Here is a 22,969-nt window from a genome sequence, read left to right as displayed (position 1 = left end):
TCTAAGTTGGACTTGCAACAAAACGTAAACGAATAAAACCGAGGCTGATGAACAAAGGTTAAAACAAAAGGTTATTACTTCCCGGCGAGGACTCCAGCTAAGGATAAGGGTCGCTGCGAACACTAGGAGCATATAGCTACAGGAGCTGGGTTGGACATACTGTTACAAAGGTAATATTCAAAATATGGGAAGGGAATAATCGTTTCAACCTCCATATAAGTCGCAAATGTGAAGCTGTTTGTTTAATATACATAATTACTCCATACTCAACATTTTTATATTTGAATAAAACACACAATTTTTTTTAACGCTGACTGCATGGATTGCTGCGGGTTTGATCCCCGCGTAGAACAAGCATTTGTTTGATCCACGCATCTCTATCCTGAGTCTGGGTATCTTGGTGCATGTGATTTGAATTTTTCTTAACATACATACGCGACATAAGGATTAAATTCCTTACAGCGTAATGGCTGCCATTTAAAAAAATGGTCTGTAAAAATTACAATCTCCGTTGGTACAAGCAGTGTGTCAGCAGCCCCGGCAGTGCCGCTACTACAAGTGTTTGCCGCGACGTCGCCCGCCACTTCACATTACAGCGGTGCGCGAACAATTTCTTAGCTACACATAATCACACCTCACATGCACTTGGAGATAGCACTCGTTACATTTAAAACGCGATGCGCTAACGCTTGCGAAACACTTTGACACGACGTTCTACTAAGGATGATTTTAATTTCTCTCAGATACTTTTTTTTAACGAATAATTTTAATGTCCTAGACCTTTATAATGAAATAAATAATGCTATCGATTTCAAAACAAGAACTATTTAAAATCCGAAAACTACAAAAAAAAAGTTAAAGTATAATAATATATATATATATATATATCTTCAATGTATTATATTTATAATGTTTTTAATCGAATTGAAAGATCGTAATTCATACTTAATATTAATTTCAATATGACATTTTGTTTCTTGAAGACACCTATCGCAGGTATATCGACGGACGGATAAACAGACGAAAGCACAAGCAATTCAGCCTAAAAGCTAAACAAAATATTAAATCAGGAATATTTCAATGAGTACAGGTCATTCATTTGATAAATTAAAGAAGAGAAGAAACTTGATAATTTAATGTAAACTAACCTAACTCTTGTTATTCTACGGTTATTGAAATAGGTGTACCAACAAGACCGCTTTACCATTTTCTCGGGTCCATTAGCATAAATTAGAAACTGCAACTTTAAAACTGTTCTGCAATCCTGTGATTTTTAATTCCACTGTACTTTTTGAACGTTAATGAAAGTGTCTGAGCGTCGGCCATTGTTTTTTTATCCGCTGCCGGTTTATTTACGTTATTCCGGTGAATGAAAAGTGTTTCGTTTTTTATTAAGCTTGTCGCTACACTGCACTGGATTATATATACATGTTGCTGTTCGTATTTCACTGATGGACCGGGTTTTTCTGTAGGAATTTTGTGTTATAGTCTGCTATTTGATCTGTTAAATTGTCTCTTTAATAGAAACATATTAATTTGTCGACGTGATTTTGTCCGAAAATTACCTTCACTTAACAGTTGAAGATGTGCCACTATTAGAATGTCAGATACGTCTTTACAGTACATAGGTAGGTACATCCAGTGATACCTGTCCAAAGATCACACAAGCCTGAATTCCAGTGCACGGTGACGTACGAAAGCACTTCTGCTTTTCAGTTCCCGCTCATTATTTATTAATTCTGGCTTCGTGCCGACCTGCCGATACATTACCCACCTTATTGCCTCGCCCTAAGGCTCAGGCCAAATTTAATACACTTCCTTCATCTACATTATCATAATCTACCGACTTGGCAGCCAACACAAATGATTTTTCTCCGCCTCTCATAGCACTTACCTGGTTATTTTCCGTCAAAAAAGTACTTTCACACAATTTCTCCGGGTTAAGCCCGTGGGGACTAGTTATCATACAGATTGTTGCGTTTCAGAAAATATGTGGTAAATTGAAGCGTGTGCTCGGGCAATTTGCGTTGATTTCTTTATCCGGGGCCCGCCGCGGACGTGAGGTGCCCGAGATGAATCCCAATGAGATCGGCGAAGTGGCCGCACTGATAGCGGGAACAAGGAACCAATAAGCTGTGTAACACACATTGACTCAAAAAGATTCAGCAGTTTGAAATAAAGTTACAATCAATTGTAGTTACTGAATTGGCGTTTGGCTTTAGGACTGTAAAAATATTATATTCGTCACTCAAAATAACTATGCCACTTATTACTAAAGTTTCAATAACACTGTTCTATAAAACATATTAAATTAGATCCTCATGTAACATGAATTAACAAAACATTTGGAATTAGTTCAAAAACAATTTTAATATCTCGTTATTATGTTCTCCATCTTTTGTTTTAGAAACCATTTTCCAAATCAGTGACACGTTTGCTCTACAAAAGATCTTTTGTTTCGTGATGAAGGTAGATAGTATAAAAGCCTACATCAAGTGATCGAACAAACCGAATGCCAACATAAAAAGTGTAACAACGTTTAAATAACATCAAAACATTATTTCCTTCCAGGAATTAATGTTTAGTTAGATACGGTATTGAGTAATAAAAAACTTAGATAAAACATTTTTGAGTACAACTGTCCTTTATGGAACCTATTTTGATACGATATTTTTGCTTTTCGTCGCCCGCGACGTTGCCCCGCTCGACTTTTCAGTATTAACTATATTATTTAATTAAGAACAAAACTAAACTTAGTATTTACATATTTTTAGAACTCTAACAATACAAAATGAAGTTGTTCTTTTTCCATTGTTGAACAATCAAGCCTAATAAAATTTTGTGCCATCGTTGACGTCAATACAAAACGCTCAAATGTATAGAGATCCCAGTCATGTGACTTACCGAAAGTAAAATGACATCTCCATACATCCAAGTGTTATTTATTGAATAAAGCTGTAACAGTCAAAATAATTTGCGTAAAACGATTTGTTCAAATTAAAGTTAAATTTCGCGATTCATTGTGGACACCATAACTCCGATAATTTTAATAAATAATTTCTTCATAAAATAAATCAAAGTTAAGCCATCAATGACAATATTACAATACTATTTTAAATAAATATGGATCATACGAAATTTATTTGGTTTTAATGAGGCCATTGAATTCGGATATTGAAGCAGGCCGGTTAATATAAGATGATAATATTAGCCGTTTAATATAGTAAATATTTAGAAACAAATTAATTATGTTTAGATTTCATATAAAGGGAATGAATCTCTAAATGAAAAGGACGTTAAACATGGTTCATTCAAATTCCTTCTGGCTCTATTCTAAATAACCTTCAGTCAAACTATTTTCTATCACCCAACCGCTTATCGCCACTAATGGCGCCCAACTTGGGGCATCTCTTTTTGACATTTATATTCGCATAGACGCCCAGCCAGAGTATAGATGACCTTTTTATCGGAGGAGGAGCGGTCCCGGTCAGAATTGGCTTTTAAATACTTCAAAGGGCTTTTGAAGTACGACAGTGTAGTTCGGTACTTACGGAGGAGTTTCCGTGGTCGTTTTAATGTCCCGAACCTCTTTGTCAAGCGGTTCCACTCCATAATGTTTACTTTTGTTTAAATATTGTCTAAGCAGGGTCGAAAGGATGAATACTATATCAGTGAAGCTATTTCGGCTTTGGGTAAAAGTATTTTTAGTCAACTTCGACTACTTGAATATTAGATGGGACTGTTTGCCCGATTTTAGATTTTGATCGGCTTATAAATATTAATCTTGTTTAGTTTGTTATTTAATTTATTTTCATGTCGGGATTGATCTTTTAATATAAATTAGAGATTACAGAGAAAATACGTAGTCTTCGTCATAAATATTTTAGGCTCTTACAGAAAATTACGTAGGTACAGCAATAGATTCTTAAAATTTGGGTTCTTTTGCCTATAGTGCTGTGCACTATATACAGTCAGCATAAATATTAATGGTAAAAAAACAGAATGTGAACGAATATCTCATAAACCCACTCATCTTTTGCCAACAGAATTAAAAAATGAATCAGTGGAGAGCGCAAGCGTCTCAACAGGCAGTTCTCAAGAAGAGATTGAAGAGCCCAAGGCCTATATGAGGGCTCCAGCAGTCGGAGGAGTCGCAGTCAGGAGCGGAGAGGACGCCCTCCTCACCTGCGTGGTCCTTGGTGCTAAGGGCCGGCCGGTCCTCTGGCGGAGAGCCAAGGATCTCCAGCTGCTAACCGCTGGAGGAGTCAGGGTAACCAGAGACGATAGAGTCGATGTTCTCCACGATGATGGTAAGAATACAGGTAAATGCTAACGGCTTCTCATCTTACTAACGTATGTATTGCATGGTTCTCATACACTCATGACACGATAATGTAGCTCGGTACTGATGATAGTGATAACGATTCATGTAGTTACTGCTTAGTATATAAATTATTTGACTATAGTATCAGTCTGATTTGTGATTTAATAATTAGACTTTACTGACAAGATTTCTAAGTTTGGTAGTACCTGATAATTAAACTTCATTGTTTGAAAATATATTTATTTCATTAAATTGAAATGCAATTTTTGTTAAACAATTTAACAACATAAGATTTCTTTTTTATATTTATGTACTTGAAACAAAATTTTCAAATCACAAGAGTGCTAGATTTAGTCTTAACTTACTCTAAAAGAAAACCAAAGAGTTTTGACCATTACAAACCTCACCGTGACCTTGTACCAAATACATTAGTAACACAAACATCAAAATTAGCAATTATAATCTGTACAACAAGACACGACAAAGGTCTACTTAGCGCTGTCCGAATCAACATCTCCAAGATACAGAATTCATGAATTACTTACTGAAATGAGTTTTACAAGTCTTTTATGCTGAAGTCAAAAGTTTCAGTATGTTACAACTTACTTGTAACTTTAGTACAGACATATTGTTAAGACTAGCTGTCTTTTCTTGAAACAATTATTTGCTGGCAATCTGGAAACTCTTACACTCAAAATATAAAGGTTTTGTATAAATAAATTGAAATTTGATACGAGTGATGGCATTTTATAGGCTTATATAAGCTTTACTAGTTTTAAATGAATATACATATAAAATATTGTGCTAAATATTACTCACGTCTAGGTCTGTCGTTGTGCCTATACTAAAATATAAAATATATATTATATTTTATATTTTATGATTCTACTATATGTGTATGTCAATAAACTCCTCCAAAATAGCTAGAAAGATTTGCATATCTTGGTGTGTGTATATTTATGATTTAGTTCCTCAAATCAGCATTCAACCCATCATTTAAATGGAAAAAATACCTAATCGTAACATAAACTCATAATCCACAACACTAAGATTCACTCACTGTATCGCTACACCGATGCCATAGACTTTTGTTATTATATCTACATAAGCTCACTCACATCTCTCCTTGTTTAGCGGACGACCCGCTGCCCGGGCCAGGGATCGCGAAGGGCGGCGACGTGTGGGCCCTCGTCATCAAGGCGGTGAAAGCGTCTGATGCCGGCTTGTACATGTGTGAACTAAACACGGAACCCCCTGTCAGAAGTTTCCATAGACTTACAGGTTAGTATACAAGAATACATTTTAAAAAACCCTGTTAAATGTGTAAGTCCCTTGAGCGGAAAATACCAAGATTCAAGAAAATTTCATCGCCCAGTGTCGAGTCCAGTGGGGAGACCTTTGCCTAGTTGTATAGCATAAATGAGGTTGAAGAAAAAAGCTAACAGCAGCGCTTTAGCAGTGTTAACATTTTATAAAAAGTCGTTTTAAATTTATTCCAAGTTTCGTCTTAAATTTTAATTATACATATGTTTTTATTAATATACCTTTTTTGGTTTAACCATATTATTATTATGGAAATAATAGCTTTTTTAATGAAAGATACACCCGCACCAAAAGTTTTTTCAAACTGTGTCAATTACTTCTAAAAGAAGAAAAATAATACAAATTCAGTGAGTCAGTCGGTCAGTTTTAAAAAACATTTATATTATAATCAATTAAACATCATGTCCCTTTATCCCCAATCTTGGGGATTATAAACTCGCAGTCATTTGGGACTGTATGATTCAAAGTTACCCAAAAGTAAAGGTTTATCACTTATAAACATTAAATTCCCTGTGTTATATAACTGTTTGCTCTCAAGGGGCTGGATGTACAGGCAACCACACAAGTTTGATAAAATATAGATACTAATAACACCCTTATGGTTACGACATAAGGTTCATTTTTGAATACCGTTGTTGTTGCAGTCGGGTGTAAGATTGTACAACCGTTAGCGTTTTCTATTTATAAATGCTTACCACGCTCTGTTTGAAAACTTATCTGACCTTTTTAAAGTACATTTGTACACACAATAGGCTAATTTAATTTGAGTTTAGACTTTATTAACTCAAAGGTAATTATAATGTCATTGTCTCTCTGTCTTTTGTTTGAAGTTGATAGAAATAGAATTATGTTAGTTAAAAACAACATGCTTTGATTATGTTCTACGTATTCCCTGAGGTCTGTTTTGTTTAGTTTAAATTTATGTGTAGAAATAGAGGTGGGTGTTAGTTCACATACGTATATGAATAAAAAAAATATGCTTGGAATAAATTTAAAACGAGTTTTTTATAAAATACTAGCTGACTCAGCAAACGTTGTTTTGCCTCGAAATTATATCTAGTTATATGTATTTTTAATGCCACATTATAAAAAAATAAAAACAAAAAATTTCGTCAAAGAAATAAAAAAATAAATTTTATTGTGAGGCACCCTTATCACTTAGGGGTATGAAAAATAGATGTTAGTCGATTCTCAGACCTACTGAATACGCATATAAAATTTGGTAAAAATCGGTAAAGCCGTTTCGGAGGAGTACGGTAACTAACATCGTGACACGGGAATTTTATTTATTAGATCAGATATCACTCCTGAAGCGCTGCTGCTGCGTTTTGGTAACTAAATTCTTTTTCATAAATACTGGATTTCAAGAGTTTACAAATAGACAAGGCAATTCAGAAAACCAAAAGATCAAGAATGCTTGGCGCCTTTGATTTTACAGTCTCATTTATGCTATGCAACTAGGCAATGGTCACCCCACTGGACTCCAGACTTCTGGCTTTAGGGGTCCACTCATTCACATATTTTAAGATTTTACTTGAAATAATCTTTATTTACGAATACATAATAAATGTTTTAACAACAAAAATATACAACCGACTGAGGTAACAAACATAAAACCGGTTAATTGAGAACCTCCCCCTTTCTGAAGTCGGTTGAAAGCAACTAGATGTGACCAGTTTCATATAGAAGAAGATATACGCTGTTTTCTTTGTTACAGTGATATCACGAGGTCTGACGCCGCCTGAGAACCAGAACGTGACTGACAGCTACTCAGCTAACGTGCCGACACTATCGTCTCTCGCTCTCTCACACAACTACACGGATTGCTGCGTGGCCGCTAACGTCACGAAGACATGCCTCGGCTTCTGCAGCATACAGACCATTCTAGAAGGAACGGGACAGGATCCTGAGACCTGTCAACCAGACTTCCCAGCTATTGTCAAGTAAGTCTTAGAAAAGGGTATGAATATTGGACAGGAAAACTTCTTGGCACATACTATTTCTAGAACATAGCTACTGAAACTAAAATAAGTATACTTGGCTTGGCTTTTACGTAGACGTGGCATGAAATTGATATTGGCAGTAATACAAAACTTGTTTTTAGATTTTTTAGTAAGCTGAGTGGTTGTGATCATCACGCCAAATCCAATTTGCGCGACGTGTCGCTAGTTCGATCCTCGCGTAGGACAACCATTTGTGTGATCCACGAATGCTTGTTCTGAGTCTGGGTGTCCTTGTGCATGTGAATTGTATGTTTGTGAAAAACCCCGCGACACAAGGAATAAATTCTTTAGTGCGGGAGTTGTATTAAAAAAAACAAAAAATACAAATCCAAAGACCCTTACTCTTCTAAACATTTTGGTATTCGCAACAAAACGCGAAGTCTCAATTATAATCAACTTTGATAACATTTACATCTTAAATCAATCACCATACATCTAAGTAAGATAAATTGTAGGGACCTCAAGTCGTCCCTAAGTTTTTCAACAACAATTTATCAAGGCCCTGATATCAATTTGGGAGGGTCCGTTTGACCCGACTTTTGTACTTAAGTAATCCAAAATACACCTCAAGTTTCATTCTGATTGGCGCCAATTTTCTAACCAATATGAAAGTTGACTAAAGTAATTTAACTCATGAAATGACAAATAGACTCACATCGAATCACAGATACGTAGTATTTTGCATTCATGGCAAATTGTCTAACATAGTAGTTGGAAAAGCTATCTCTGAATGGACTGATTATTTCAAATTTGTAGTTAGACAGTTAAGTAGAAGACAATTAATGAATGATTTTATTGCACACCTTGGAGAAAACATATTATGCCCATCAATAGAGCTTAATAAAAGGTGAGCCTAGCCTTTTTCCAAATCTGCGGGGATCGTCTTCCACTCTAACCGGATACAGCTTTACCAGAAGCCATTGCCTATTTGACCTCCTTAACACAGTTATTTGGACACAGTTATATTAGTGATCACTGGTAAAGTGATCACTAATACAAGAACAAAACCATCTTCTAACTGAACATCGTAAACCTAACAATGTAACATGTTCTCATCCCACACCTTGTCACCAGATGCATGGCAGACGGACGCAACCACGTCCCCTGCTGCGTTCAGGAGCGGGTCCCGGACATCTGCCAGGATGTCTGCCGGGGAGAGTTCACCCCAGTCACTGATAACATCAAAACACATTACTCCTGTGCCTCCTACATGGAGAAGACGTTAGCTTGTATTGTCGAGGGTATTGGTAAGTTATTTGATTTGTTACCATTTTGAGAATATACTTATATAAGGAGTAGAAAAAAATTGTTTAGAAAAGGTGAAATAATTTACAATTTACGTTCTTTAATTTAAAATGATTTGGTCTCATTTAGAAGCGTTCTGAAATTCATTCATTTAATTTTTCTATGATATTACGACCAATTTTATTTTACAGAACTCCTCCCAAGTCCTCCTGAAGACGTTGAAGTGGAACCTCTAAACGAGAAACAATTGAATGTGTCGTGGAATCCTCCTATTGAGAACACAGACTCGGTCACAGAGTATGTCGTCAACGTCACCACTCTCCGTTCCTTCGATGCCCACCTCATCGACCCCTCAGAGAGCTCCATCAAAAACAACGGCTCCATGAAGAGCGTCCAGTCCATGACGTACAAAGTCCTATCCAACAAGACTTTCTTCATCCTGAATGATCTTCTGCCATTCACAATGTATGAAATCACCGTGACGTCATACAATATTCACGGCTCAAGCTTGCCCAGTTACGCGATCAGGTAAGTTACAGAAGTTTGGAAATTTTATATCAGTAATGGAGATTGATATGGGTTCGCCCGAAACAAATCACTTTGAAAAAACTTACTTATGGATAAACTTACGAGCATGTTAAGACTTAGGTACATTTAGAGTTTATTTTTAAGGACCATGTTTTATCCTAGTCTTTTTTTTTGTCTAGGAATATCTTTAATATTGTAGATGAAATTCGTGTACTATAGAACAATTGAAAAACTTAAGACATCGTAGATCCAAAATGATTTGTGGTTAATAGTAATACGAGTCAATTAATAAATAATAATACCAGTTTCGAAAGGTTTCTCCTCTTGTAGAGAAGGAGATCATTGATGTGCGAAAAATTAAGTGAAAAAGTCCTCAATAACATAATCTCCTCCTAGGTCACTAACCCTGACTCCTGGGAAGATGAAGTCTACGGAAGTAGCAGCAGCCCCCAAACTGCCCGATGTGAGAGGGTGCTGTGTCTCCGCCGGAGTCAACCACTACGGCTGCGTCGACAAGCTCTGCGACCCCACCAAGACCTTCGAGATCGCAGTAAGTTGGACCGACAGGTTCAGGAACAAGTCACCAAACATCTATGTGTTGCATTCAGGAATTACTGAAAAGATCATTGTTTTTTTTTCATGTCATGTTTTAGTGCAAGTTTTACTCAAATTCACGTAGCTTATTATGAAATTCTGCACTTAAAATAATATGAAATGTTTTTTTATTTAATCATCCGAAGCGTTTAATTAATTGTAACTAAAGAAGGAACCTACCCAATCACAAACATACGAGAATTTCAATAATGTTAAACTGTTTTATTCATAGTTATTTGCTGAACATCAACCAGACTGTCATCTCGTAGACCATGCACAACATTTTAGCCCTATCACAGACAGGACAAGCTTCAAGAAGAACATTATCACCAATCATGATCACCTAACCCTTCACTGCGACGGATCAAACAATCCACGCGCTCGCCACATCTGTGACTAACGCACGATCACCCATTAGAACGGCTTTTAACCCTCAGTTGCAGGTCACAGATCTGATGATCTGCGCGCCCTGGGCTGGGGTGACCTTCGGATGTCTGGCGAACGGTATGGACCATACTCCTTGCTGCCGCTCCCGGGGCCTGCCGGAGTCATGTTTGCCGCTCTGCAGTGGAAACATCACTACCCTTGATTTCAATCATTTTAAGTAAGTAAGATAAAAAATACCTAAAATGAACGACCTCGTAGACAACTAAAATTTAACCTATAGGTTTACGTAGGTAGAAAAACTACACAAAACTAAACTTAACTAAATTCGGTGACTCACGAGTTAATTATGAGTTCCAGTATGTCCAAGCTCCCGTAGATACTTCAACAATCCCTGGCCATTCAGGCCAAAGTTTCGCTTTTAACCCTAATCTTAGAGCGAGTGCAGTTCTGACTCCGCTTAGCTCACATCAGGGACGTCGAAGTTCTAAGTCTTAGCTTCTAAGTTCATACAAGCATAATACTTCGAAACTTAGAAATATCGAAGGAAAAATGATTTTAAAGTAAATATTTAAGCAGAGAGCTTAAACTTAGACTGGGATAGAACTTTGACCACTATCTAGTGAAGTTTATCTTCAAGTATTTTGCTTGTACAAGTTTCGATACTTGCTTGAACTTATCTGATGCCCGAAGATATATTTTAAAGTTTATGTTTGCAAAGATTAAGTTTAGTGTTTGATGGTGCGTAAAATAATCAAAATTTTGACATATATATTAACCTTAATAAAGCAGTTAGACTATTTACTACTAATATTTGGACAGCCTATGATTGTTGAAACCTATTAATTATAATTCTGGTGTAAGTATAATAAATACTTCATCAATCTGTATTTATCATTAGCATTAGATTATTCCCACGTTTTTATACAGCCACTTTCTTGTTTGTTTCTCATTCCGGTTGGATATCTGGCAACTCTATTTTGAGGCACTTCCCGATAAACTAGCAAGCTGAAATTTACAGGGTAGCTTTAAACCAGATGACAATGCAATTTACAACTATAAAAACCACTAGACCGATTTTGATAGAACTTTAATAGACATTTCAAAACATAGGATTTGGATTTTTTAAATATTGCAATTGCAATATTCATATATGCTGCTATGCATTCTTTAGATTTATTCCCCGATACTGTAGTTTTACAATGACTAATCAATACTTACCTCCACCAGATGTCTCCGCTACATGACCTCCTACACGAACTGTTTGCTACGCGGCTACGGCGTCCTGCCAGGCGCTCCGTCACGCCTCTACCTCACAAACATCGACACAGACTACGCCGTAGTACACTGGTCCCCGCCTGCCGCCCTGGCGGACACCGTGCAACACTACAACTTGCATTTCAAGACGTTACAGGCTGGTGATGAATATAGGGTGCTGGAGAAGGTAAGAGTCGATAGAGAAACTTAATTGTTCAAAACTCTTTTTTGTTAGTGTTTGATCAAACCACAGTTATGAATGAAGGTCGTGTTTAACAGATTTTAATGCTTAACTGTAAACCAAAAGTGAATTTAAGCCAAAAATATTTTTTTCTCTTGTTTTTACTAATAGAATTGAGAAACCGCCAGCAAAATTGTAATGTGTAGTATCTTTCTTCCCTTCTCAGAAAATTTATATAGTGTTCCACAATTCCGAGAGTTTCCTTTACGCTTGGTACTTTTCGTAAAGACAAAATGTTATATGTTTCGTTGTATACAGGTACATTCTCCTTATATTCTTGAGGACTTAGAATCGAACATGGACTATGAAATTTATGTGGAGGCAGTCAATGAGCATGGCGTGGGAGATGCTTCTCCCAGACTTATATTCAGGACGCAGAGCCAGGTGAGATTTTTTCATCATTTAAAGCATTTTTTCACCAGCGTTATGTCTAAGTAACTCCAACATATCGAAAGCTTCCCAACCTCAAAACAAGCAAAGCAAAAATGTAACCGCTTATATTAAAAAAAAATACTATACCTTTTTGTCCCACTTTAGGGCAATCTACTGTAATGATCGGATAGATCTATTTACAGTTAAAGTAGGTAATCAAAATTATAAGCCTAATTTCATCACACACACAAAAACCATCCCTTTTTTGAGTTATAACCTACCTATATCTTGACGATCAAACTATTGTTATAACTCTTTTGATAAATACCTGTGTGTATAAGTGCTCTTGGTATGCTCAAAAATGAACTGTAATTTTCTTGAGAAAAAATAAAGTTCTTTAAAATTATATGAAAATGTTAATATACCAGGTTATCGAAGAAGAAGAGGAAATAGCGAATGCCTACAATGTGACGGCGTGTTGTGAACGGGTGCAGCTGGCCGGGGTCTGCATGCCGCTGTGCTCCTACGACGCCAAGATGTCCGACCTCAGGATGTTGGCTCCGCTATGTGCGCAGGACTTCCACAAACTGTTGAGATGTGGTGCTGGAGGTAAATTTGGGTATTTTGTTTATAAATGATTCAGATGAAAAAGCTGAAGACTGTGAATAACTTTTCGTCTATTTCATTTTTATGGGTTTACGTATTAGATCAGTTTAAAAAAAAAAATTTCACCATCGATCCGCGAAGCAAAAGTATCAATGAGCTCAATCAATATAATTACAAACGCGGAACTATTTTGAAGAATTCTTCACATAATACCTTGAATATGGGTATAACATTGTATCGGTGTCAGGTCGCAACCACGAGTCGTGCTGCGCGCGGCGCGGCGTGGCGGCGGCGTGCCGCGGCGTGTGCGCGGGCGCGCTCGGCGGCGGCGTCAACTCCTGCGTGCCCTACATCGGGAACATCGTGCAGTGCTTCGAGGAGGGTACGGCTAACAATGTCCTTTTAAAGTACTCTTCTAGATGTCTTGGAGGAATTAGGAAGGAGGATAGCGGGATAGCATAGAACACTATGTCAAACCCACTGTCCCATGCACAAATGCCTGTTCTGAGTCTGAGTGTCTTTGTGCGTGTGACTTGAATGTTTGTGTAAAATCCCCCATGTAAATCGCGGGAGTCATTTACAACAAAAACGAAAAGTGTTAAAGTTTCGACTATTACATAGTGTCTTGAACCTTAGTCAAACTCGTTTTTTTTTTATAATTGTTTATGCAGGTTAAAAATGCCATGTTATGAATTAAAGTTGCTATGTAAAATGACGTACAATGAACTCAGCTGATAAAATAAGCCTTTTTCTTAACACTAGTCTTCTCCCCTTATTAGAAGCTAAAACTTCACTTCTTTCAAGCAGTAACCTTAAATTCCTTCATATGACAAAATACTTTATCCTCCCCTTTTCCCCACCAGGTACTGGTCTCCTACCAGGTCCGCCGCGCGAGCTGCACGCGCTGGTGAGCAGCGGGCGCGTGACGCTGGAGTGGGGCGCGCCCCCCGACGGCGCCAACACCACCGCCTACGTGGTGCACTGGCAGAAGATAGACAACAACACGCAGCCCTACAGCTACAACACCATGCAGTCCACTTATAATGTAAGTAGGGCTGTTCTCACATTTTGGTGGAAGAGTTTTTTTAAAGGTTTTTATTTGTTCACTTATAATTTCATGTACAACTAGCAACCCGCCCAAATTTCGCACGCGAGCAATGCTAATATTCGCTACAGAAGTTCTTTTTTATTTTGATAAGGTTGTTTCGTAATGAACCAAGTTAGGAATAAGCGTTTGAAATGTCGGAGTTAATCTCTAAGGCATTCTCTGCCAGTCAACTAAAGAGAGAAATAGATCTTTCATCCCTTAACGTAATGTCAGTTTAGAATGAACCTGAGTCGAAATTCGTGTAGGTGGACTTGACCTTTAACCCTTTTACTCGAGTTTATTCAATTTGAGACCATATTCAACATATATCAACAAAGACAAAAATTATACTTAAAATCACTCTTTTCTTTAACCAATACTAGTTATCAATACCATTCAGTTAACTTTAGTTTAATATAACAAAATGGCCGTCTGTGTTCGCCCTATCGTCCCGCCATTAAATTCTTCTGTTCCAATAAGCATTTTCCATTCGGATTCCAGAGCGACGTACAGTGAAAATACACGAAGCTACCAATAATAGAATTGGTTTGACTAGTTCTATGAATTTAACTGGCTCCGGTTTAAAATAAAGCTACGTTTGAGCGTTCGGGGCGCATAAAATAGACCTGATTTTAATCAACGTGATTGTTCCTTAATTAGTATTTGAAATAGAACAGCAATGTTTTATGTATGAAGATTTTTTTTTAAATGAAGATAAAAATGCAATGTGTCCTACGCCATTTACTTCTATATCATATTTTCTAGGCAGTATTTTAAAGGTCGTATTCGGTCGGGAATTACTTAAGCTTGTTCACCAACTATCTCGACTGACTGGACGGATAACTGAGTGGTATAATTCACTATACAACGCCATAGTACGCGACTTCGATCTCCTCGTAGAGCGTTTGTGTGATCCACGAATACTTATTCTGTTTGTTTAATTATTATTAAACTCACGATTATAGGCGTCAAAAACTCCGAAAACAGAACTGTTACCATTGCTGCAGTTCGACAACGCTACCTGCATTATAGAGCGCCGTCTCGCTTCCTCATTTACATTAAAGACGTCATTGTACAAACACTAATATTTTCCTACAGAAAATGAACGTGACGGACACAGTGGCGAAGCTGGAAGGTTTGGAACCAAACAGTACGTACCACGTGTTTGTGGTGGCAAGCAACAGCTTCGGAGAGTCCCTACCGTCCAGCATGCTGCTGTTCAACGTCACTGATGCTGGTAAGATACCTTCTGGGATTTTAGCTTTTAGGTATATGGTAACACCTTGAGTTTTGAGCCTTGAGCGTAATGCCTTGCATTTTAAAATATATAACTAAGATACAGAGAAGACTAGCATAATTACAGGATCACTATACCCAGCAGTAGGCGAAAAAAATTGATAAAGGCTTTTTCCTAACAGTAGTACAGAATAAAAAAAAGTAATTCCCTACATAGTTAAAGATAAAGCTAAGTGGTGAGAGTAAATCGACTCTTTCCTAAAGTTCGAGATAATAGTCGAATCACATCTTTGATCAAAGATCCTAACCACCTTTCCACCTTTTATAATACTGAATTCTTCCTCTAAAGTTTGCAGTCCCCTAGAGGTAAAGTTACCACCATAACCCTCATTATCTTGAACAGAAGAGAAGGAGATAGCAGGCATCCCGTCTCCCCCTCACTCGCTCTCCGTGTCCTCGCACTCCGCCACCTGGCTGACCCTCACCTGGCAGCCACCGCAGTTCTCGCAGCCCGACGAGAAGATATCATACACGTGAGTATACCTATTGAAGACGTCAGACTTGTATTACACAATTTTTTAATCGGAAAAATCTAACGATAACCAGTGTATAAATGACAAGTCGAAGTATGATTGACGAAAGAATATAACTACGAACAGATACTGATGATGCTCGCTTTTTGAACAGATTTATTCAGGCCGTTGACTGTTTGCTTTTGTTGTCAGTAAGAGATGACTCTGTTAAGAATGTAATTGTTCAGATCTTACTTTGAGAACCAGTTTCAAGTAAACTGAGTTTAAGCCTACCTCTACTACTATTACCAACACAGGTATGGCTTGATTCCAAATTCCAGCCCAAAAGCTCAACCCATAAATTCCACAGGTTATTCTACAAATCGCCGACACAGCTAACCCAAACAAACATCACGAATATAACAACGACGGTACCGGGACATACCCTGGAGAAGCTGTCCCCGAACACGCAGTACGTGGTGTGGGTGAAGGCGCACGCGGCGGCCGGAGACTCGCAGCCGTCAGAGACACTGCTGGCCTGGACTGACCCTGCGTACCCTGCGTATGTCGAGGTAAGGACTGTCAGGACCACAGGAGCATTCCAGTGGTTTTAATCTGTAAGGAACCAGGTCACCCCATCGCCTGCCCTAAGAGTGAAGAAAGTTGACCTGGTCAGAAATATTATAATCCCTTGTTTTCCCGCTCATGGGCAAAGAGATCCCTCTCCTCTTTGAATTTTTCCCCTTTCTAAGGCAAGAGTTTACCAGTCCCTTAGTTAGAAGTAGAGCTCTACTATTAGGCAGAGTACGCAAGATCTTTTATGGTTTTGAGGAAACGAATAAGGGTGAAACAGCTCTTCGACTTGATTTGAGATGTTTTTGTTCGAATAATTACCATTCTTCAGTAAACAAATATTTCTATGAAGACCTCGACATTATAGTTCACTTTATGCTACAGTTGATCTTAACTTTTATACACGCAAAATGGAATATTCCCGTTTTTCTCTAGATTCCATTCAGCAAAAATAACATGGTCTCCGATAACCAAAATAAATCGTTTATGCAAAGTCTTCCGACAATAACTGCCATGCAAATGGCTTTAAACGGAAGATATGGATTGCTATGCTATTAAAAATGTAAATATTCTGCATATTTTTCCATTATTGCTGATTCTGGATGAACCTTGTTATAATTTTATTGTTTTACTAATGACTTTACGGGATGTTATGGTCAAACTTTAACATGGTGAATATATCTGTTTCAACAATTATTAATCTTAGTTGCATGTCTGGATTGCTTTACATTATATCTATTTTCTAGAGTTAAAGGTAGTGAGGCTTGTCAGCTGATTGGGTGTTGGAACAAACCGTCAAAACTTTTCCTTAACTTCCGACGTGCCGCAAATCCGACTCCCGCTGTTTGATCCACAAATGTTATCGTGAATACAATCGGTCTGGTTATCTTGTCCATGAGACTTTAATATTCTTTATATCTGTCAGGATTGGATGTCCCCATTGGCAAGCCGCAGATCCCAATCGTAGGCTTTTCCAGATTGGTGTATAAGGTATTGCAACGCATTGCCATATTTAGACATAAAAAAGTGCTGATGACGTCTCACGGCTTTTAAATTTAGTCAGTAAGAGTCTGACACTACTCTTTCCCTCCCCCGAGGGAGCCCCAAGGGTCCATGAGGATTACCCAGCCTGACAAAAAAAGGCTTTCCAGATTCTCCACATCAGACCTAAAAGGCTAGGTTCTCGGCTCTTTTCTGGGTCAAATCCTCAGCCAAATCCTTTATAACTAAGAAGACTAAGTGATATTATTTTATCCCACCAGCCCCCGTCGGTGAACCCCGTGAACCTGGTAGTGGAAGGCTCCAGCATGACCATCCTGTGCATCGCCATGGGGACCCCCACACCCACCATCTCTCTCTATATCTCCGGTAAGTACATAGCAATAAAATACAAGATGTTTGTTAGCTTACATTAAAGATTATGAAGGATAACAAAGTCAGTCTGATTGACCTTTCATGAGCAGTGTAAAGCACTTTCTGCCGCACAAACTCTTCTTACTTTAAAAAACACTTCTGCTGTCGTAAACCTTAGAAAAGGGCATCACATAAAAATATTGACAGGTCCTATACTCCCTTTGACGTCACGATCCCACCGATAGCACATTCATCAAAATCAATTTAGGAATTCACAAGTTGAAGTGGATTAAAAACCCACATACGTAGACCTACGCGTTACGTAAACCTACATGTACCGGCTACAAAGTTTTACTCTCAAAAAATTGCACTACTTTTTAACCCTTGAAAAACGACGGCGTGTTAAAAGTTTGATGAAAATCGGTACAACATGGTGGAGGACACATAATGGCGGATAGTATGTTTTTTATTTTTCTAAACATAGAAATGAAATAGAAAATATCTACTAGTCTAATAACACAGTGGGAAATTTTCAAATACTTTCACAGAAATCTAAATATTGGTATTGTTTTAGCTATTTGCATAATAGCCTAACAAACAAATCCAAGTGTGTTTTTTTTTATTAAATTAAGATGGCGGATTCTATCAAGTTTTCTAATATTATAAAGAGGAAATGATTGTTTGTTTGACACGAATAGGCTTCGAAACTACTGGTCCGGTTTGAAAAATTCTTTCACTGTTGAGAAGTTGCATTATCTTCGCTGAACATAGGCTATAATTTATTTAAAAAAAATTTAGGCTTCCGTAAGAAAATTGCAATAATGTAAGCAAAGGTGTAAAATCGGAAACCTATTTCCGCGTACGCCGCTAATACTATTGTCAATAGAACAAAATAATATACTACGGGTTTGCTTACCACGCGGACGAAGTCGCGGGCGACTGCTAGTATAATATAAAGCTCAACAATATAGCAACTAATCAGTATAGTGTATCTACATTGAAGGATACCTGTATCACATTAATATAATCCTCGCATAAATCTCGCACGATCATCACGTTCTAATTGTTGTCAACCCTTATTTATGAGGGTCTCAACACCAGCTTAAAATCCTGATTTATTTCCTTACTCAGACATTTAGAATCCTTGTATCGAAACCACATATAAGTATTATAAAGATAATAAAAAGTTTGAGAAACTGTTTCTAATTTAAGTTTAAATTAATGATCAACAATTTTTTCAGTGTGTCGACACGGATTAAGTCGTTAATCCGTTTCAAATTGTTTTTATAACAATAATACTTACCTTAATCTACATCCAAATAATATTATTTTATTGAAGAAAAGCTAAAACAAATTTCAACATTGAAAACCCAATCGCAATCATGTGAATAAAATAGCTCCACCAAGTGGTTATTTATACAAAAATACTTATTTTTTCTGTTTAGTTGTTAGGCATTTGTGCATGCTCACCACGCCGGTTTTCATAATCTAACTCCAGGTACCAACATAAGGTGAAAACCGCATTATAAGAATGGGTGTCGTTGTGCACGTGATTTGAAGGTTTGTGAAACCCCCCGCGACACAAGGATCAATTTCCTTAGGGCAGGAATCGTTTTAAAAAAATAGTTGAAAATATCACACACAAACCTCTTTCATTCTCTGTCTCTCTCAGGGTTGCAGCATTAAGCTGAGCGACGGCCGTATTGCGTGTTTGCGACGCATATTCTTACCTTAATGTCTCATTTTTGTACAATTCGTCCTTATGTATTTCTGGGTCACAAGCACGTAATAAAAGTTATTTTCTTTCTTCTTCTTTTCTTTCATTCTATGAAGTTAATTATCCACGTCTCTAGAACAGTATATCGGTTATTTAATATTACCGTTAAACAAAAGGCAAGATGTTGGAGCAAGAGCAGTAATAACATTGTGGGTGACATTACGTAATAGGAAAATGTCAGTAGTACTGTTTTCAACAAGAAATCCGAACATTTTCATTAACTGACATGGTTCTCATTCATTATAATAAATTTGACATTACAAATTGAATTCTTAATAGTCGAAATATAGTCGCATTCTGTTTGGGATTTGGTTTAAAAAGAAACACTCGCATATTTTTTTAGTATTTACTAACTTTATTTTACTAGACTTTTAGCAATCGGTTTTTTTTTAAGCGCTCATTTCTTGTCCCTATTCTTATCGTATAGTGCGATGTTTACTCATGCGTATTATGTTGGGATCACCTTTAACCCCTTTAGGCCTTTAACCATGAGCTAACGCGGTTCTGTTCTAGTCAACTGATTCCCATAAAGACACAAGAGTAATGAGTTATCAAGTAAACTCTTGTGTGAAAAATGGTACTTCTGTAGCCATATTTGCATGGTAACAAGGCTAGTACGGAGGTTGGCTCCGAGCGCGATCGTTTTCCAATACAGCGTCGTTCCATGTTGATTGGCCTAATCTAAACCTTGGATTATTGATTTCAATAAAACAGCTGTTGTCTGATGTTTTATTAAAACAAATGTTATTGTTTTGCGTTGCTTTGCAAGCGTGTTGTTTTTGTTTCTTTACTTAAGGCGATTTCGACTTGTTTAAGCTGTTTTTTCCCTGATACCTCTCTGTTATTTTTTGTACCGCTTTTCAGATAAACTTTACACTAAAAAAATAAAATAAAGGACTAGTTACTTAAATACCACAAAGACTTGTTCCAAAATTTTGATTTCGTTCTCGACGCAAATTAATCACAACTAAAAAAACCTTTTCAAACCATATATATTAGCTTTCGTAAGCCCTAACTCAAAAATGTCACTCGACTCGAACAATCCACTCTCATCATCATGATCTTAAAGCTGACCATCCTCTCTCAGGTCGCCTGGTGAGGCAGGAGGTGACTCGGCACATGGTCACTGTGATCCACAACGTGACTCGTGACATGGACCAGATCTCCTGCTACGCTGACAACGGTTACGGCACCCCCATGCAGGCTTCCAGGAAGATTAACATCTCACGTGAGTTTATTACATCTTTTCATTATTATTGGTATAAACATGGACTACTGTTACGAATAACTCTATTTATTTAGAACATAATTAAAATACAAATTCCGTTTTTTCGTTTGTACCTAACTTACCTACATATGTATTGTCGTATCCGTATTTTTAGTAACATCAAACTATAAAAAAATTGTGAACCCTGCATACTGTACAGAAACAGGTTCTGACTGCACGTATAGCCGAGTGATTGAAGTCACCACGCCAAAACCACTGAGCGCGACGTGTCGCAGTTTCATCATTTGTGCGATCCCTCCATGCTGACTGAGTCTGGGTGTCTTTGTACATGTGACTTGAATGTTCGTGAAACTCGATACAAGGATTAAATTCCACAATGCAGGAGCAGTGTAAAAAAAGTTGTCTATAAGAGTTCTTACCCTTAACTTCATTCTCATAGACACGCCAACGATCCAAGCATCGGGCATCACAATGGCCGCAGCCGGCGACGCCGTGATCCTCGAGTGCCGCGTGGAGGCGCTCCCCAAACCCACCATCGCGTTCTGGAGAGACCCCCACGGAAGGACACCAGTTATTGACGGACCTAACTACCATATACAGTTACTGGCTGATCCAGAGGTAAGCAAAAACATGATTTAAATGTAAAAATTACAAGATTTTTTTTGTTCTAAATTTCGTGAGGATTTATTATTCAATGAAGTAACGCATGACATATGATTAGGGACTAAGGATCTGACTAGTCGCGAAATCTCAATAAATACACTTTAAGAAACCATTGTTATATTGAATACAGAATAGACGAAAAGCAAAAATACCTACAAGTATCAAATCTATTCTATACAGCACGTTATAATATATGTCAAAGCTTTTCAAATTACAACATTGGAACATGACAAATAACTTCCCGAAGTTCAAAACTATTAATTGGTACTACACCCAATCGTCACCCCAAACAGACAACTCCTTAATTAAAACTACATATCACGGCAAGTTTCAACAATCTGAACATCGATTGGGAGACCTCGTCGAAACTTTTGGACACTGTTTAAGAGACGTAACATTCGTTATATGACTTTATTAGGGATAGGTAGACTGGTCGTATCGGGGTTCCCGCGGTCACTATTAATATGGAACCTTATAGCCTCCTATATGCACCATTTTGTATCGTTTACGGAACTTCGGCAGTCTTATAAATTATCAGGATAGTGTCACTGCTCCCGAACTTCGAATTATTTGAAATTGACCCAACGGACTGTTTATGGAAGTTTGTTTATGAAATTGATTACGTTTATTTTGGAAGGATGTTTTGCATGTATTTGTAAAAGCAATTATATTTTTGATAGTCTCCTAGTTCTGTTGACCTTGGCCCTTCAAGGAGATAGTAATAGCAAAAGGCACCGCGATTTAAAATAACAGAAATTAAAATGTGACACAATATATCACAAGTTTGTGCAAAGTATTTTTATTAATTTTATTATAGTCACCTTTTAACGGTACTCTTTATCAATTCTGACACAACTCAGCTTAAACAGCCTGATGTCTAGACTTCGGAACTAAAGACAAAAATCAGTAAAACAGATACAAAAAACTAACGTAACCATTTATTTCTCGTAGGAGCAAACGAAATACACAATGCGTCTTATAATAAAGAAGATAGCAGAGACAGATGAGGGTGACTACTACTGTCACGCAGAGAACGCTTTCGGTAAAACTCTGAGACCGGTCTCGGTGCGACTCAGGCCGACCACGCCGCATCACAACGTCACCGAGTGCTGCACACAAGTAAGTAACTACTGACATTCGTGGTGTTTTTATGAAGGTGTGTGTGTGTGTGTTTCCATTAATTCAAGGAAGGAGTATAGAAAGAGATGTAAGTGATGAATTTGAGAATCGAAAATAGAATCGTCAAGGACTTTTCAAATTTTACTGCGGCTATTTAATATAGGCTATTTAATATGAAAACAATTATAATCAAGAACGATACTATGATGAAAATTTGACTTTGACATCACTGATAAACTAATCTTAGGAGTTCAAAGAAAGTTCTGCTCGCATAGGCAAAAAAGTCAAAGGCTTTTATAGAGATAGATATCATTGACAATGTAATGTTTGATAACAAGAACAGATTAAAAGAACACTAATATTAGTTTAAAAATACGGACAATTGATTTTCATTGACTTTCAATTTTCGACGGCCAAGATCCCCTAGTTATCGCCTAAATTTCTTCCCACAATGTTAACATACCGAAAATGCAACATGTTTATCTATATCGGTGTATATAAGGTATATGTAATATATACTAAAATCCATTACAGTTAGAATCTC

The 22,969-nt window shown here is 37.4% G+C and overlaps 1 protein-coding gene across 6 annotated transcripts in view; it reads left to right on the top strand.

The window, feature by feature from the left end:
* LOC113503782 (Ig-like and fibronectin type-III domain-containing protein 2) overlaps window positions 1-22,969 on the top strand; it is a 133,945-nt gene that overhangs the window by 105,893 nt on the left and 5,083 nt on the right. For 4 of the 6 annotated variants that reach the window (XM_026885871.1, XM_026885868.1, XM_026885870.1 and 1 more), the window contains 19 exons: window positions 4,047-4,322; window positions 5,459-5,605; window positions 7,365-7,590; window positions 8,725-8,897; window positions 9,087-9,423; window positions 9,820-9,973; window positions 10,455-10,621; window positions 11,632-11,845; window positions 12,158-12,283; window positions 12,700-12,880; window positions 13,125-13,259; window positions 13,741-13,922; window positions 15,063-15,201; window positions 15,604-15,733; window positions 16,083-16,284; window positions 17,548-17,653; window positions 20,503-20,643; window positions 21,083-21,261; window positions 22,258-22,425. In XM_026885871.1, the coding sequence (XP_026741672.1) occupies window positions 4,047-4,322; window positions 5,459-5,605; window positions 7,365-7,590; window positions 8,725-8,897; window positions 9,087-9,423; window positions 9,820-9,973; window positions 10,455-10,621; window positions 11,632-11,845; window positions 12,158-12,283; window positions 12,700-12,880; window positions 13,125-13,259; window positions 13,741-13,922; window positions 15,063-15,201; window positions 15,604-15,733; window positions 16,083-16,284; window positions 17,548-17,653; window positions 20,503-20,643; window positions 21,083-21,261; window positions 22,258-22,425 (3,383 nt within the window). The remainder of the gene's footprint in view (window positions 1-4,046; window positions 4,323-5,458; window positions 5,606-7,364; window positions 7,591-8,724; window positions 8,898-9,086; window positions 9,424-9,819; window positions 9,974-10,454; window positions 10,622-11,631; window positions 11,846-12,157; window positions 12,284-12,699; window positions 12,881-13,124; window positions 13,260-13,740; window positions 13,923-15,062; window positions 15,202-15,603; window positions 15,734-16,082; window positions 16,285-17,547; window positions 17,654-20,502; window positions 20,644-21,082; window positions 21,262-22,257; window positions 22,426-22,969) is intronic. The other 2 variants (XM_026885874.1, XM_026885873.1) reach the window with 2 other exon arrangements.

The sequence above is a fragment of the Trichoplusia ni genome, chromosome 20, assembly GCF_003590095.1.
Source record: "Trichoplusia ni isolate ovarian cell line Hi5 chromosome 20, tn1, whole genome shotgun sequence".
Lineage (NCBI taxonomy): Eukaryota > Metazoa > Arthropoda > Insecta > Lepidoptera > Noctuidae > Trichoplusia > Trichoplusia ni.
Note: the sequence above shows the minus strand (reverse complement) of the source record. Positions and strands in the feature narration are given on the sequence as shown.